General features: G+C 40.8%; 3 protein-coding genes across 3 annotated transcripts; 2 read left to right on the top strand and 1 right to left on the bottom strand.

Moving 5' to 3' along the window:
* The first annotated feature begins 36 nt into the window (after nt 1–36).
* On the top strand, nt 37–1719 carry LOC23687752 (DNA topoisomerase 1). Its single transcript, XM_011495311.2, has 4 exons — nt 37–162; nt 228–964; nt 1021–1104; nt 1662–1719. The coding sequence occupies exons 2-3, from the start codon at nt 230–232 to the stop codon at nt 1090–1092; spliced, it is 807 nt and encodes a 268-aa protein (XP_011493613.1). The 5' UTR covers nt 37–162; nt 228–229; the 3' UTR covers nt 1093–1104; nt 1662–1719.
* Nucleotides 1720–3371: 1652 nt separating this feature from the next.
* Nucleotides 3372–3994, bottom strand: LOC5575100 (39S ribosomal protein L41, mitochondrial). The gene has a single exon (XM_001661773.2). The coding sequence runs from the start codon at nt 3885–3887 to the stop codon at nt 3411–3413; it is 477 nt and encodes a 158-aa protein (XP_001661823.1). The 5' UTR covers nt 3888–3994; the 3' UTR covers nt 3372–3410.
* A 4262-nt stretch (nt 3995–8256) lies between these two features.
* On the top strand, nt 8257–10053 carry LOC5575102 (probable asparagine--tRNA ligase, mitochondrial). The gene is made up of 2 exons (XM_001661774.2): nt 8257–8513; nt 8718–10053. Exons 1-2 carry the CDS (start codon nt 8370–8372, stop codon nt 10014–10016), a joined length of 1443 nt encoding a protein of 480 aa, XP_001661824.1. The 5' UTR covers nt 8257–8369; the 3' UTR covers nt 10017–10053.
* The last annotated feature ends 5431 nt before the right edge of the window (nt 10054–15484 follow it).

The following is a 15484-nucleotide window of genomic DNA, read 5'->3' as shown; positions in this document are numbered from 1 at the left end:
GCCCTGCTCGAAAATCAATCGTGACAGTTGTCGGCACAAAGGCGAGCGGTAAAATGAGAAAGACCAATAGTCGATCGAACATAAAAAAGGTAAACAAGGAGGAATCATCTCCACAACGCCACCTCACATATTTTACGTTTTGGCGTTTTCATTAGAAATCAGGTAATTATTAACTGCTTAAATACTATAAAACATCCAAAATACTTACATCTATCGTCCCAAACCAGACATGCCCCGTTCATACTCTCGGTCGCCGTCTCGCTCGCGGAAGCATTCCTCCCGTCGGCGATCCCGGTCAAAATCCCGCGAAAGGGATAGGGATAAGTATTCGAGCCGCAGCGATAAGGATAGGTACCACCGCCGGAACGATGACCGCTCCTCAAAATCCCGTTCGACAACAACGTCCGTAGCGACGTCGTCCTCTTCCAGGAGTGGAAGTCACCAACATTCCCATCGGCACAGCCACCGAGATCACCACCATCACAAAAAATCGTCCAGCAGCGGAGACTACCGGAGACGAAGTCGTTCCAATGAACGGGACCGCGATCGACGGGAACGACCACGGAAACGGTCTGCCTCAAGGGAGAAGTACGTCAAGAAGCGGCCGAGCTCCAGCAGTTCGTCCAGTAGTAGCAGTAGCAGCAGTGGAAGCAGTTCCGGTAGCTCCAGTTCGAGTAGCTCAAGCTCTTCCGGCTCGAAAAAAGCGGGGACGGAACAAACGAAACCACAGAAGGAATTCGTGTTCAAATCGATGGAGGAGAAACTGGAACCGCAACCGGATAGCAAGGCGGATGTGCTGGAGAAATTGAATGCCGACGAGTTCGTTCCGCAGGCGTTTGTTTCGACAAAGAAACCGGCCACTAATCAGACCGGGGGAAACATCGTCATAGATTTGGCCTCCCAAACCATTAAGGTTCCCAAAGCGGAGGAGGAACAAGCCGAAGATCCGCTGTTCCATCCGAATGTAATAGATGTAATATCGGTTGAAGGCTGAATCTAACAGATTTTTATTCATTTCAGTTCTTTGGAAACGATGACGAACGCATGACGCGATGGATTCGGAAGCTAATGTTCATGAGACAAAATGCATAATCTCGACTAAGATAGGGAGTCGATGCCGGTTATGGACCCTTTGCGTATTATGGACCCCTACAGAAAAACATAGAATTAACACTCCAAGCAACCTTATTCCTTTGAAAATCCACCGGGGGAACTTCGATCGCATTGTTAGTCAGCAGTTTTAGACAAAATATTTGGTTTGAGACGCTTAAACACAGATATTTGATAAGTTTTGTAATTGATACCACACAAGAGGGTCCATAATACGCATTTCCAGGTGAGTCCATAATAGGCACGTCGGCAGTGAGCCGGATTACATGGGAATCAAATGAAGGGTCCATAATAGGAAACGTCAAAATTGTAAACAATCCTATTATGGACCCCGGGAGGGTCCATAATAGGCATTCGGACAACAGTTTTCCAAATGTATATTTCGCTGGAAAAATCTAATGATTTTGTGTGTTTTATAGGCGTACTATGAAGTAAAGACATTGAACTTGTTGTTAGACTTAACAAACCGGTATCCGTCTGAGATATCATTGCGGAAAAGCGTCGAGAGTGAATTTCAGCTACTAAGGGGTCCATTACTAGCATTAAAACTCTATAAATTATAATAAATTTGCTTGAATGGCCTACCCTCCGGTGGCAAACTACAGTTAACATTACCTTCATTTTGATAAAATTCTATATATATATATATATATATATACATATATATATATATATATATATATATATATATATATATATATATATATATATATATATATATATATATATATATATATATATATATATATATATATATATATATATATATATATATATATATATATATATATATATATATATAGCCTATAGGCTCTAGAGAAACACTCAGATACTTAAGGTGAAACAGCTTGGAATCAAAATTCAATAATGTACCAAAACTTTGTAAGCACAAATCTCGCGAAAGAAGCATCAAACTACAATGCAATTCCTATTTTAGCTTTGTGCACTAGCAGAAAGCTTAAAATAAGAAGATTGACTTTGTACGTTCATTATTTCAGCAGATTAGTGCCTTTGAAATCGTGAGTAGGTGCACAAGCCGGCCATTGTGCCTGCCATGTTTGGATTCCGAGATGTGTCACCTTAAACGGCTATCCAACTGATTCTTCAAAAATTTATTCTCGGATTCCTCAAGGAAAAGCTTCAGGAATAAAGCCTAGTGGTTTATCTGGAATACTCCTGTGAGGATCTCTCAAAGAATTATTTGAACAATTCTCTTAGAAATCCTTCCACCGTTTTTTTTTTTTTTTTTTTTTTTTGGGATGCCTAGAGGAATTTCTCCAGTATTTGTTCCAGGAAATCCTTGAGCAATCTAACATTACTACAGGACTGGTAGCGAGTCAATTTTTAGTGACTTGGCCACTTTTTTTCAGAAAAATGTTCACTAAAGTCCATCGAGGAAATAAGCCTTAGGAACATTCTTAGAGAAATTTCTGGTTTGAAATCTTTGGGTTAATTCTACGAGTGGCGTGAGGTGACAATTGTCGGTGTCGTATAACAAGGTGACAATTCTCGACTCGAGTGAGCTGTGCAAATCAAATGGAGAGTCACTTCCCTCGAGTCGAGAATTGTCACCTCATTATCCGACACCGACAATAATTGTCACCTCACACCAGTCGTAGAATAAACCCACTTAAGGCCGCACGGGACGTCATTATAATCATCCTATCCATTTGAAGAAGCAGATCTCAAGTACCACTCCATATATGGATGTGAAAAATTTATCACTATATTCTATATATGTGGTGCACTATCGATTAAATTTTCAGCTTCAACGGTTCACTAAAACTCGAAATTTGCTTCGGCAAAGTTTTGATGATAATTGTTAGAGTGAGACAAAAGATAGGGAAAATAACACGGTCTCCCGTGTCCCCTTAAGTTAACAAGAACCAGTTAGGTTGCGCTAAAAAAAACACGGAAAACACTAGACAAAGGACAGCCAAGAAACATTCCTGACGAAAGCTTCAATGGCTGAATCAAGAATCGAACACACGGCCACGAAGACTGATGTTTCATTTTCCCGGTTTCCGTTTGATCTTTTTTCGATTCCTTTTTGACTTCTTTTATTAGGCAAGAGGTCTCTTAAGATCATATTTTCAAGATACTCAGTCGTTACCTGCCCTGTCATTTAGTATTCAATTCCAAACTACCTTGCATGTTGTAATTTGTAAATCCTACATGTAATTATTATAATGAGTTTCCTTGACCTTGTAAGACGTTTAAAATTAATAGGTTTTTGTCGGAAATTAACATACAACTACAAATATATTCAACATTCTAAACTATATTTTTTACAGACCATCTCAGAACATATCCGATCCGGATTTCCTCGCGCGAATCCAAGCTTCTTCCGGGGTGAGCTTTTCCACCTCCGACGGTTCCTTGGGGGTTCCGTCCTCATTCAAATTGCCGCTCTTAAAATCATCTATCACCTTCTGGGCATAAACTGCATTGAACAGATCTTGGCTCGTGAATTCCGACTGGATGACCTCCGGTGCCCGATAGGAAACGTAGGGCTTGAACTTGCACCCGTCCAGGTTAGGCACTATCAGTTCGGGAATTTTCTCCGCAATCTCGTGGTATTTCCCATCCCTGGTCACTCCCGTATCTCGCACTCCGCGCTTGTCGATCGGCATGTCCGGATACTGTTCCGGATTGGCGGCTCGAAGCTGCTTGAAAATGCGCGTTCCCCGCTTGTTGTAGAGCAGGAATTTGCGGAAGTTGTGCTTACCAGCAACGGCGGCCGATGTGCTGATGCCACGCCGGATGATGTTCAGCATTTTGAGTTGAAAATTTGGCGAATTTTATGTGATTTTAAAATAAATAGTTTTGTTGTTATGTGAAGTGCCGACTGCCTCGAGATTTGCGTATTTTGACAGATGACGTAACTTCACGGACGTCGGCGTCGCGGGGGTTTGTCTCATTTAACCGCATACGGGATGACATGCACACGATAAGAAAATACTTCTCAGGTATTTCTCATACGCATCAGGCGGTGATGGATTTTTTTCATTATTATTCATCTTTCTCTACACTCAGGCAAATGGACTTCCGATACACTGAAACAAGCGTTGCAGTAATGAGAACCATGAACGTGTTTTTAAATTTACTATTCCAACCACGATTGAGCTATCATGAACGCTTTTTATTTGCGTTTTGTTCCCTCTCAATCCAACCGCGTCGATAGCCGAGCGGCTAGCGTTCGCGCTTGACAATCGCCAGATCCTCGGTTCGATTCTAGTCTGCTGCAAGTTTTTAACCATGATATAGTAATTTTTACTATACAAATGGTGCCATGGTAAAATTGAACGCACAAAATATTCTAAATAAATGCGAATTTAATCTGCACAAATCAAGTGGCATTGTGTATTTAATTTAACCCTCTGATATAGTATTTTCAACCGCAACGCTGTTCTCAGTGTAGGAACCCCTTATGAAAATTCGCCACAAGAAATTGGATTGAAATTCATAAATTTGCCTTATGAAAAACCAGAATTTGAAAACAAAATACGTTTTCGCGGCAACCTGGAATCAAACCAAGAACCTTGCGATCGATAGGCCCGAGCGTACATCACGCGCCTATCGACGCCTTGATGTTAAGTGATGCTATAACGATATATAAAGCACAGACAAACAGACGTCCGAAGCAATGCCTTCTTGGTGGTCCCGGAGAGACGAAGGGTTTGCCGGCAATGGAAATGGTTTAGTGGGTCGGGGGCAGGCAATGGACATGCCCTATATCAACTGCAGCGATTTGCAGTAGACAGGATGTCCCGGGCCCGATCTATCTGATAAGCCAATCGAGCCCTCTGTCACCATATAGAAGATGGTGTCTCCATCATGTCGATAGCCTGGTCGGGGGTGTAGTCCTGTTTACTGCTTGCATGTAGTAAATGGTCCCTAACCCCACACGGCATCTGTTGAGCAGATTATCCCCCCATTGCTTAGAAGGAAAAAAAAAAAAAAAAAAAAAAAAAAAAAAAAAAAAAAAAAAAAAAAAAAAAAAAAAAAAAACAGACAAACAGACGTCACACTCTTATCATTGTGTTTGTCTGTGCATAATGCATTGGTTTGCAATAATCGTTCCTTCTTTCATAAGGCAAAATGTATGAAATTCGATAGTCCAGTTCGCTGCGTGTAAATCACTAAACCGGATCGCGCCAGCGAGACTCACGCCGCGCCTCAACTCGCCCCATTTTGAAATCAGTTTTTTAGTGTGGCGCTGCATTCTTACGATTTCAATGAACACAGCGCATTATTCACATATTAGCTGCGACGCTCGTGGCCCGAGAAAACAATAATTTTAAATAAGTGTTGGTCTTGATTTCAACCGGATGCATAATATATATAGTGCTCGAGCGAAACAGGCTGCACTAAACTGCAAAGCGCTCAACAGTCCAGCGACGCGACAGTTGAGCGACGTTGCAGCCAGGTCATTCCCACTCGGGCTCAGATTGGGTACCACTTCTAGTACTGCATTTGGTCCCTCGGTAGAGACCAATCCAGTTGCCTGCGTAGTAGTGCAATGTTGACAAAATTTTCTTTGTTTGCTGTGAGAACTGTCACAACATTGCTTTTGTTTGCTGTGAGAATCCAAATATAAACAGAATTGCTGCAAAACAACCACTTCCTTGTTGGCCTGCTGTTGACCGAAAGCTCAATAACGTCAAACAAACATCGATACGTTTTCATTCTGAGGAAATCGACTTGTGTAAGATTGATTGTGCGTTGGTGTTCGTGGCAGTTTGCTTGGGGACCTCTAGTGCAAAAGGTACCCACGTTTGACAGATCGCAGTACACTTTGAACGGCATTCTAGATTACCTCATGAGCCATAAAATTTTGGGCAACTGCAAGGGGCATGGGGGTCTTTAATTTGTCTTTGTTGCAGCGATTACTCGGATGCACAATAACATAACCAATTTGAAATACCGTGCACCCCCGCTAATTTGAACGATACCTCATGCAAACCATCGGAATTCATTTTTAATTTGAACATCTAGTCACCCTAGAATCGTGTTTCTGGTAACCTCTTTCGCTGTTTTGTTTTGATTTTGCGTTCCGTTTCACAGCGTTCCATTTCACTTGACTCCGTTTCATGAGCTAAATGACGTTTGAACCATTTTTAATCTGAAGTGTTCAGATTAAATGTGGTCAAACCAACGGGGGTACCCGGTAGTTAAATGAGTGGTCGATGGAAATTTCGTTTGTGGTGACTCTCTTGTTTTCATAGCTTTTGTAGGTTTTGCTATTTTCGGTTATCGAACAAGCAACATTCGTCATTTGTTTTCATTTTTGACTGCGTGGATAAACTGGATTTATTTCAGGTTTATTTTGTATGAGGTACACTCAGAAACACGGATAGTCACAGAATGACTAAACTTTAGTAATTTATGACTATTTTCTATCTGCCTCTCTTTCATCCTGCAGGGGATTTTATTCCTATTTGTCAATAGGGCGATATTCAAAACTGAAAAGGCAATAGATGGCTCTTTTTCAGTGATAGTAAAAACTAAATCCTGAAGCAAAGAAAACACCACGGAAGATGAACTAAACACAAAAAGTTATGTATTCACTTTGCACTTGATTTATAATCACTACATTTTTGATCCAGTTTCTTAAATACAAGTAATTTACGTTGTTCATTATTTTCCATACGTTATGACAGTTCTCCGACTACCATTCTTCCATGCGCTTGTGTTGAAAGTTTGAGAAATTTGAGAATCCAGCGTAGCGCGATCAGTGGGAGGAATACAAACAACAGTGTCGTCGCTCGGCGGCCGGTGAAAGAAACTGAATGTTCGAAAGGTTGTTGCCTGTACTTTTTGCCACTGGCGCCAACTGTTAGCGGTTTTGAACAAAATAAACAGTCGTTACCCTATTCACCTGGGTTGAAGCATCGCTAAGCTTCAACCCAGTCGAAATGACAGTTAGTGTAAAAATTCACAGCAGAATGAAAGAGAGGCAGATAGAAAGTAGTCATTAATGCATAAACACAGACAAACAGACGTCACACTCTCATCATTGTCCATCGACCACCTTTTTAACGGTCGATTCAAAAATATGGTAGTTGGCCTATCCGCCACCCGCAGCGCTCACCTCGTTTTTGTTCGCATTTGACGTTTACACACTACCGCCATCTGTTGACCCATCGGCCAAACACGCTTATTTTAGCATTGGGCGTACATGTCCTCGTGACTTTTGATCGAGATTTGCTCTAAGTGTTACGTCTGTTTGTCTGTGGCATAAACTTAAGTAATTCTGTGACTGTTTTTATTTCTGAGTGTAGATTTTAAAAATACATGTGAATTGCTGACGTTTGTCGGCGAAGTTGGCCAAAAGTTAAACTTTAAGCACAGACAAACAGACGTCACACTCTCATCATTGTCCATCGACCACCTTTATAACGGTCGATTCAAAAATATGGTAGGTGGCCAATCCACCACCCGCAGCGCTCGCATCGTTTTTGTTCGCGTTTGACGTTTGCACACTACCGCCATCTGTTGGCCCGTCGGCCAAATACAATAATTTTAGCATTGGGCGCACATGTCCTCGTGACTATGATTTTGATCGAGATTTGTTCTAAGTGTTACGTCTGTTTGTCTGTGCTTTAAGGCTGTTCTGCTACTGACAGGAATCGCCTATCTCGATGCGTGCAGAATTTCTCCCCAGAAATGGTTCAGAAAATCACATTTTCCTGACCAGTACGCAATCCAGCTTTTTACGAGGGCTAATGGCTGCCACGAACAACCTCGCTTTCTAATGGGGATCAGTCGATATGACGTTTGGCTTGGGTCCGTTCAATGTAAAACGACCCAAGCCAAACGTCAAATCGACTTATCCCTACCAGAAAGCGAGGCCATTCACGGCAGCCATTATTGCTTTTAAAAAGCTGGATTGAGAAGAAATGTCATTTCAAAGGGGAATCTCTGTAGGAAATTTCTTAACCTATTCAGACCAGATATTTCTTTACTTTTCTTGAGCGAAACAGCATACTTATAGCTTTACACGTTGGTTAACTAATTTTGCGACGCGAAGCAGTATAAAAAACACATTTTCGACAAAAATCCACATGGGACACTTGTGCGTTCATCGGCAGAATCAATTTGTCGATATTTTCGTATGCGTCATAATAAACCCATTTTCGACTATTTCGATTTAGCGTGTGACCGGGTGGACCACCACCAAAACAAAAATTATTCAAACTATTCACGCGTATTTTTCAATAAAACTCGCCTGTTTTTTATATAGATTAGGCAACAAAATGTTGAAATATTCTTTAGAAAAACTATTCTTCTCCAACAGTTTCTGTAAAAGTAATCAGTTTCGATGCATTTCTCATTTTTCTGCCAGTATTTGGGATGTCACAAGTGGAAAACATCGAGAAGGGGACCAACTTAATGTTAAGGTAGGGTAACGTGATGTGCACCCTTATCCCATAATGTAATTATCCCCTCTTAGTCTTATTTTATAATGATATTTAAAAAAAGAGGTTTTATGCCTTTTTGAGAACGATTTGAAAAGATTATCACTCAAAGGGGCTTTTCTCTTTTTAAAAATCAAAGTTAAAATAAATAAATAAATAATGTATTCATCTCACTCACTGTTTTAGGGTTGGGTTAAATCCGTCCGAAAGCTGAAAGAGCACGCATTTCTGGAGATCAACGACGGTTCGTGCAACAAAAACCTGCAATTGGTGGTGGATAAAGCCCAGCTGAACGGAGCTGCCTACGGATCATCCGTCGACGCAAGTGGCACTCTTGGCGTTACACCTAAAAACCAACTCGAACTTAAAGTTGAACGATTGCAAGAGTTCGGGAAGTGTCCTCTCTCCGAGGGGTATCCATTCTACCCTAAGAAATCGTACCCACCGGACTACGTTCGGAACCACCTTCATTTGAGACCGCAGGTTTCTTCCCTGGCTTCCACCCTACGAGTGCGGCACCACGCAACGAAATGCTTCAATGATTATCTGGATCGTGAGGGCTTCTTCCAGATTCACACCCCGATTATCACTTCGAATGATTGCGAAGGGGCTGGCGAGGCATTCCTAGTGCGACCGGCCAGCGCAGATCTGCTCAAGCAAATGGCCAAGAAGGACGTCCCTCTGGATCGAGCTTACTTCGATCGGCAGGCTTATCTGACCGTGTCCGGCCAGCTGCACCTGGAGGCCATGAGCCATGGGCTGGGCAAAGTGTATACGTTCGGTCCCACATTCCGGGCGGAGAATTCCAAATCACCTATCCATTTGAGCGAGTTCTACATGCTAGAACTGGAGGAGGCTTTCATGGAAACCCTGGAGGATTTGACGAATCGGATCGAATCTATGATAAAACATGTCACCAAATCCCTGCTGGACGTTGCTTCGGAAGATTTGGCCGCCGTAAGAAAGCTGACCGATGATTCCACCCTGGAGGAAAGCTTCTCGTGGCTGGATAAACCTTATCCTAGGATCACCTTCAAGGAAGCCATCCACGTTCTGGAGCAAAACAAATCCAAACTAAAGTCAGTAGTTCGGCCCGAAGAAGGCATCAACAAGGAGCAGGAATTGTTCCTGGTGAGTCACTTCCAGTGCCCTCTGTTTGTAATAGACTGGCCCAAAGCGATCAAATCGTTCTACATGCGTGAGAATCGTACTGAACCGGCCCTTGTAGACGCGATGGATTTCCTGGTGCCACACGTGGGCGAACTGGTTGGGGGAAGTGTCCGCGAGAATGAATACGATCGGTTGAAAGCCAAACTGCCGGATCAGGAAGCGTTGCGATGGTACCTGGAGCTGCGCAAGTTTGGATCGGTCCCGACGGCTGGCTTCGGACTGGGGTTGGAGCGGTACCTCTGCTGGGTGCTGAACGTGCACAACATCAGGGACGTGATACCGTTTCCACGGTGGGCGCATAATTGTAGTATGTAGGTGAAAGAACGAGTGAATAGAATTTTGTTACGTTGAATTGGGGTGTTCTGGTGTGATCCGAATTTCTAACTAAGTATATTTAAAGATATTCGTTATGGATTTTTTTCTGAAAACTCTACAAGAATTCCTACAGGAGTTCCTACCTCCTGTATTCTTTTAATTATTGTCGTATAGATTTCTTCAGAAGACTCATTCTCAGCTTCTCAAAGAAATTCCATCAGAAGTCCCCCTAGGGATTCCATTGAAAGCTCCTCTATGGAAGCCATCGAAAGTTTATCTAGGGATTCTGTCTGTAGTTCCTCTGGGGATTTCATCAGAAGTTCTTCTAGGGATTACATCAGAAGTGCTTCTTGGGATTCCTTCTGGAGTTCCTTCGAGAATTTTTCCAAGGGTTTCATCAGGAGTTCCTCCAGGGTTTCCATCACGAGCTCCTCCAGGGATTCCATCAAGAATTCCTTCAGAGATTATTGTGCTTATTCTGCGCGGCGTGTGAGGTGACACGAGTCGAATGAGGTGACAATTGTCGACTCACTCCCATTTGATTAACATTAGTCGTCTCACGTCACTCGTGGTGAAAGCGAGCAGTTCTTCCAGAGATGATATCAGGAGTTTCTCAAGAAATTTCATCAGGAGTTTCTCAAGAAATTTCATCAGGATTTCTTCTGGGGATATTATGAGGAGTTCCTTCAAGAATCTTCTCAGGAATTCATCCAGAAAATTCAACACGAGTTGCCATCAGGAGTTCTTCTAGAGATTACCGTAAAACGGGGTGAATAGAAAAAATAGGGCGAATAGAAACAAAGCGACCTTCAGTTAAAAATGCGCCTATTATGTAATGATAAACTTTGAAAACCCACTGAAATATTTTTTTTATTAGTTTAATAACAACAGAGTATCGCTAGACTATTTTTAAATTAAAAATTTTGGTATATTTCTTATTAACAATTTGGGAAGAAAATATTGAAATTCTCAATTATTTTTGATAGCTTGAAACATCCGCCTTTTTGGCAGATTTCAAAAATGATCGAAATTGAACTTAGTTTAAAAAAAATTATTTTTTTTCTTCACTAAGTAAATACATGTTGATATTTCTTCAAGATGCACTTAAAAATGTGTTTATTTTTACATTAAAATGTAAAAAGTATTGATATTTACTGAACAGTGTTTCTATTCGCCCCATTGCGGGGTGAATGGAAACATACATTTTCATAAATCTTTGTACGATATAATTTTTATTTTTTTAACAGCAATTGGGGTCTTAACAAAGGAAGACGCGACCCATATTTAAGGCTAATAAAATTGGTTGTTATCCACACGGTTTAAGTTGTACATATTCAAACATGTCGGAAAATGTTTCTATTTGCCCCATTTTACGGTACATCAGAAGTTCCTTCAAAGATTCCACCTGGAACTCCTCCAGGGATTGCATCAGAAGTTCTTCGAATGATTACATCAGGAGTTCTTCTGGGGATAACATCAGGAGTGCCTTTAGGGATTTTATCAGGAGTTCCTCGAGGGATTTCATTAGTAGTTCCTTTAGAGAAACAGGAGTTCATCTTGGGATTTCATCAGGAGTTCCTCCTGGAGTTCAATTGGGATTTCCTTCAGGGAGTTCCTTCAGAGAATACCTACAGAGGTTCTTTCAGAAGTTTCTCTAGGGATGCCATCAAGAGTTCTTTCGGAGATTTTACCTGGAATTTCTCTAGATTAAATCAGGGGTTCTTGAAAGAATTCCATCAAGATTTCTTCTTGAGATTTTATAGGGAGTTTCTTCAGGCATATTTGGGTTTATTCTACGACTGGCGTGAGGTGAGAATTGGCTTGTTTAGGGGTATCCTGTTTTTTACATATTCTGATTCTACGTTAAAAACTGAGCCAAAATCCAAAGTTTCATAATTTTCCGTGCCCTGGAACTATTTTTAAAACACGTTCGAACTTCGTATGGAAATCGCGTTTGAATCACCCCTCGGCAAATTTTACTTCGGGACGAGCTGTCATTATGTAAAATGAAATGTCATTCAGTCGACGGAATGAAATCTTTTTAATTCATTTATTATATCAAAATTAAGATATTAAAGCGCAATAAAATCGTGTTACACTTAGAAAAATGCGCTCTTTCGATACGGCTACAAAAAACCGTGAATTGTTCATCACTAAACAACCCAATTGTCTGTGTCGCATAACGAGGTGACAATTCTCGACTCGAGTGAAGTGACTCTCCATTTGATTTGTACGGCGAGTCACTTCACTCGAGTCGACAATTGTCACCTCGCTATACGAGACCGACAATTCTCACCTCACGCCAGTCGTAGAATAAACCCGATTATCAAGAGTTCCTATAGGGGTCCCAACAGCCCAACTAACAATTTTAGCGCTATAAGCCAAGATTATTTGCTTTGTGCTGTATAAAAGTTGAATTAAAGCAGCGAACGCAGCAAAAATTGAAAGCTGTCAAAAATAGAACAATTAGCGTTAATACAGCTGTATCGCAAACGATTTGCAGCTACAAATATTAGCTGAATAGACTTCATCAGTTATCGCTTTTGCTGCTTTCACTAAGCTATAACTCAACACTGTAAAAAGTAGCTACCAAATGGTGTGAAATAAAAGTTGCCATTATTATTCCGGCTGCTTCTATACAATATGATTTGTTATGCTACTCAATATATAATTAAGAAGCGCTTTATCGTTAGTTATACAGCGAATATACAGCTGTAAGCTGTAAAACAACAACTTGTGACGCATCTATTACAATTCCATTAACCTCATACTTAATTTTCGAAGAATCAACACAGGAGGAGTGACCATCATTTAACAGAAATACGAAATTTGTGCTATATTTTCACGTTTTATTTTTCGCAAATTATGTAATTTACTCTCCGAACAAGCAGATTTTCACTATATGCCAGCATCCGTCTGTCAATACATGCCGAATTGCTATCTTCCACAAGCCGGAACCACCCTCCAGATCCTGCCAAAATTATTCTCCGCGGATCGCACTTTCATTCGCTTCTCACTGCCCTGCTTCCAGGGGCCTTCGTATAGTTGTACTTGTAGTTCCTGCGCTGCTTCATTTTGGCATAGAATAACACCATTCCGCCGACGTTGACCTGGAAGAACGGGGCAATTCCCATCCGCTTGGGTTTTCAGTACTTGTGTTGCCATCTCCAAAAGACACGGCTCACGACTCCAGCAGCAGCCTTGGGTTCTTGTCACGGTGGCCAAACCAAGCACCCAATTCGATCAACTTCACCTGGCGTATCCGGCTTGCCGTATTAACGGACAGGATCGTAAGGTCCGTGGATCTTCGGGTTGTACTCCGCCGGATAATCACCGAAAATCATCGCGCACTCTTATTTCAGCAGCAGTTTCACTCTATCACAAATCTACACAGCCTGTTGGATGTAAACATTGCGTTTGACGTTTCACACCCTTTTACAGCCTGATGAAGTGGTGTAAGCGTGGCTATAACATCCTTTACCGTCATTATAGAATATTATATGAACCGTTTTCGATGTAGAACAAAACGGTGTGTTTTCTTTGCCTTCGATATATACTGTGGTGGCAGCAAGGACAACGTCGAGACTTGTGGATGCAGAGCTCGTGAGATCGATTCCAGGCGGTGGCAGATACTTTAATTGTGTAACGTTCAGATACTTATGATATGAATTCGGGAAGCTGTGAAACAGCTTGGAAATAATATTTAGTCGATAATACAGCGAAGCTGTATAAAAATTATTCAACAGTTGCAAAATAATTGAGAAAGCGCCTTCCGAAGATGTTTACACAGCTACATGTCGTATAACTGTCGAGTTAGAGCAATGATCGGTATGAATAAGAGCTGCCTACACAGCTTTAAAATAGCTGAGTAGATTCGCCAGATTTGTTGGTAAAAAGATCGCATAGAAGCTTTCGTTCGTATGTACAGCGCCTTTACTCAGCATGAAGCCGTATAAAGAGGGCTTAGAGAATGTTTACATTTGCACTAAATGTTAGTTGGGAGGAGTTCTTCCAAAGATTTCATTAGGTGTTCCATCAGAAGTCCTTCTCAGAGCTACAGCAGGATTTCCTTAAGGGTTTCCATCAGGATTTTCTACAGAGATTCCATCAGAAGTTTCTCTAGGAATTTCATCAGGAGTACTTCTATAGATTTCATAAGGAGTTTCTCCAGAGATTTCATCAAAAGTTCTTCTATGGATTCCATTAAGAATACTTTTAAGATTTCATTATGAAATCCTCCATCATGAACACCTTCCGGGATTTTTCATTAGAAGTTCGGTCAAGGATTCCATCAGGAATTATGTTTAATTCCTCTAAGGTTATTCTGGGTTTCACCTGGCTATTTTCTACGGCTTCCTTCCGGAATTTATGAATTACCGTCGTTGGGGGTGACAATGGGTCAAAAAGGGATATGTGCGATTTATTTTTTGAATAACTATCGCAATTCAACTCCAATAAACTTCAAATTTGGTGTGTATGTACTTTGATGGTACATTAACAACTGTTCAAAAAATTAAAGACAAATATTTATTCACAGCGGAACCACAAGTGAATCAAAAATGACCCAATCTCACCCCATAGAGGGGGTGACATTGGGTCACTGTAATTAAAATAACTTGTTTTTGAGAATATGGTTTCAAAACCATTCACAATTGAAAAATATTGATAAAAAACGATGCAAACAAGACAAAAAGATATCTAAGATGTTTCACAAGTATGATAAACCCACTTGAAAGAAAGATTGTACAGAAAATTGAAGAGCTATGAGAAAAAATATGTAAACCCAACATTTATCGTCAAGTTTACATAAATTTTCTTGGTTTTTCCCTCAAATTGTCTTCAAAGTCTCATCCCCATTGCTATAAAGCTTATTCAGTTTCCTCAAAGGTGTACTGAAACAGTGATTATTTTAAACCTTCGCAAATAGTTAAATTTCGGTGCGACATTCCACGATCAATACATTTCAGGCAGAAGTTGACGTCATAATCCCAGTATTTCAGCGATCCAACTCATTTGTACTTCCGTGAGATGTTTCTATTATATGAAAACACTGATAAATAATCAAATTAAGAAAAAAACACGCTTTTCATAAAAATTTACGATGTTGCTGCGCACGAAACACAGTTGCTGGTTTGAGAAGTTGTCAAAATGCGTTATATTGTTATTCAATGCACGGAATACTCAAGTAGACTTGTTTGATGTTTCAGAGATGCTGTATATAGAAAGAATAAACACATCTTAATGAAAAAAGAGAGCACCCGGCACCGTAAAATGTCAAAAAAGTGGACTTGGAATTTCATTTACTATCGTTCTTGCTTGACCCAATCTCACCCCCATTTTCAATGTTTTAGACATCGTACCGAAAAAAATGATTTTTTTGTGGGAAAATCAAACAGATTCTGGAAAATACCTGTGATGTGTAATGAAAACACTTTCAACATTCTACTAATACAACGATAGAGGCTAGA

This window comes from Aedes aegypti, chromosome 3, assembly GCF_002204515.2.
Source record: "Aedes aegypti strain LVP_AGWG chromosome 3, AaegL5.0 Primary Assembly, whole genome shotgun sequence".
Classification (NCBI taxonomy): Eukaryota; Metazoa; Arthropoda; class Insecta; order Diptera; family Culicidae; genus Aedes; species Aedes aegypti.
The sequence above is the reverse complement of the archived record's forward strand: the minus strand, read 5'-3'. Positions and strand labels throughout refer to the sequence as shown.

Bases quoted from the DNA above. Each gene is read 5' to 3' on its own strand.
- LOC23687752 (XM_011495311.2), top strand. From the start codon at position 230: ATGCCCCGTTCATACTCTCGGTCGCCGTCTCGCTCGCGGAAGCATTCC. The intron at 965-1,020 runs GTAATAGATGTA...TATTCATTTCAG, and splicing joins ATCCGCTGTTCCATCCGAAT to TTCTTTGGAAACGATGACGA.
- LOC5575100 (XM_001661773.2), bottom strand. From the start codon at position 3,887: ATGCTGAACATCATCCGGCGTGGCATCAGCACATCGGCCGCCGTTGCT.
- LOC5575102 (XM_001661774.2), top strand. From the start codon at position 8,370: ATGTTGAAATATTCTTTAGAAAAACTATTCTTCTCCAACAGTTTCTGT. The intron at 8,514-8,717 runs GTAGGGTAACGT...TCACTGTTTTAG, and splicing joins GGGACCAACTTAATGTTAAG to GGTTGGGTTAAATCCGTCCG.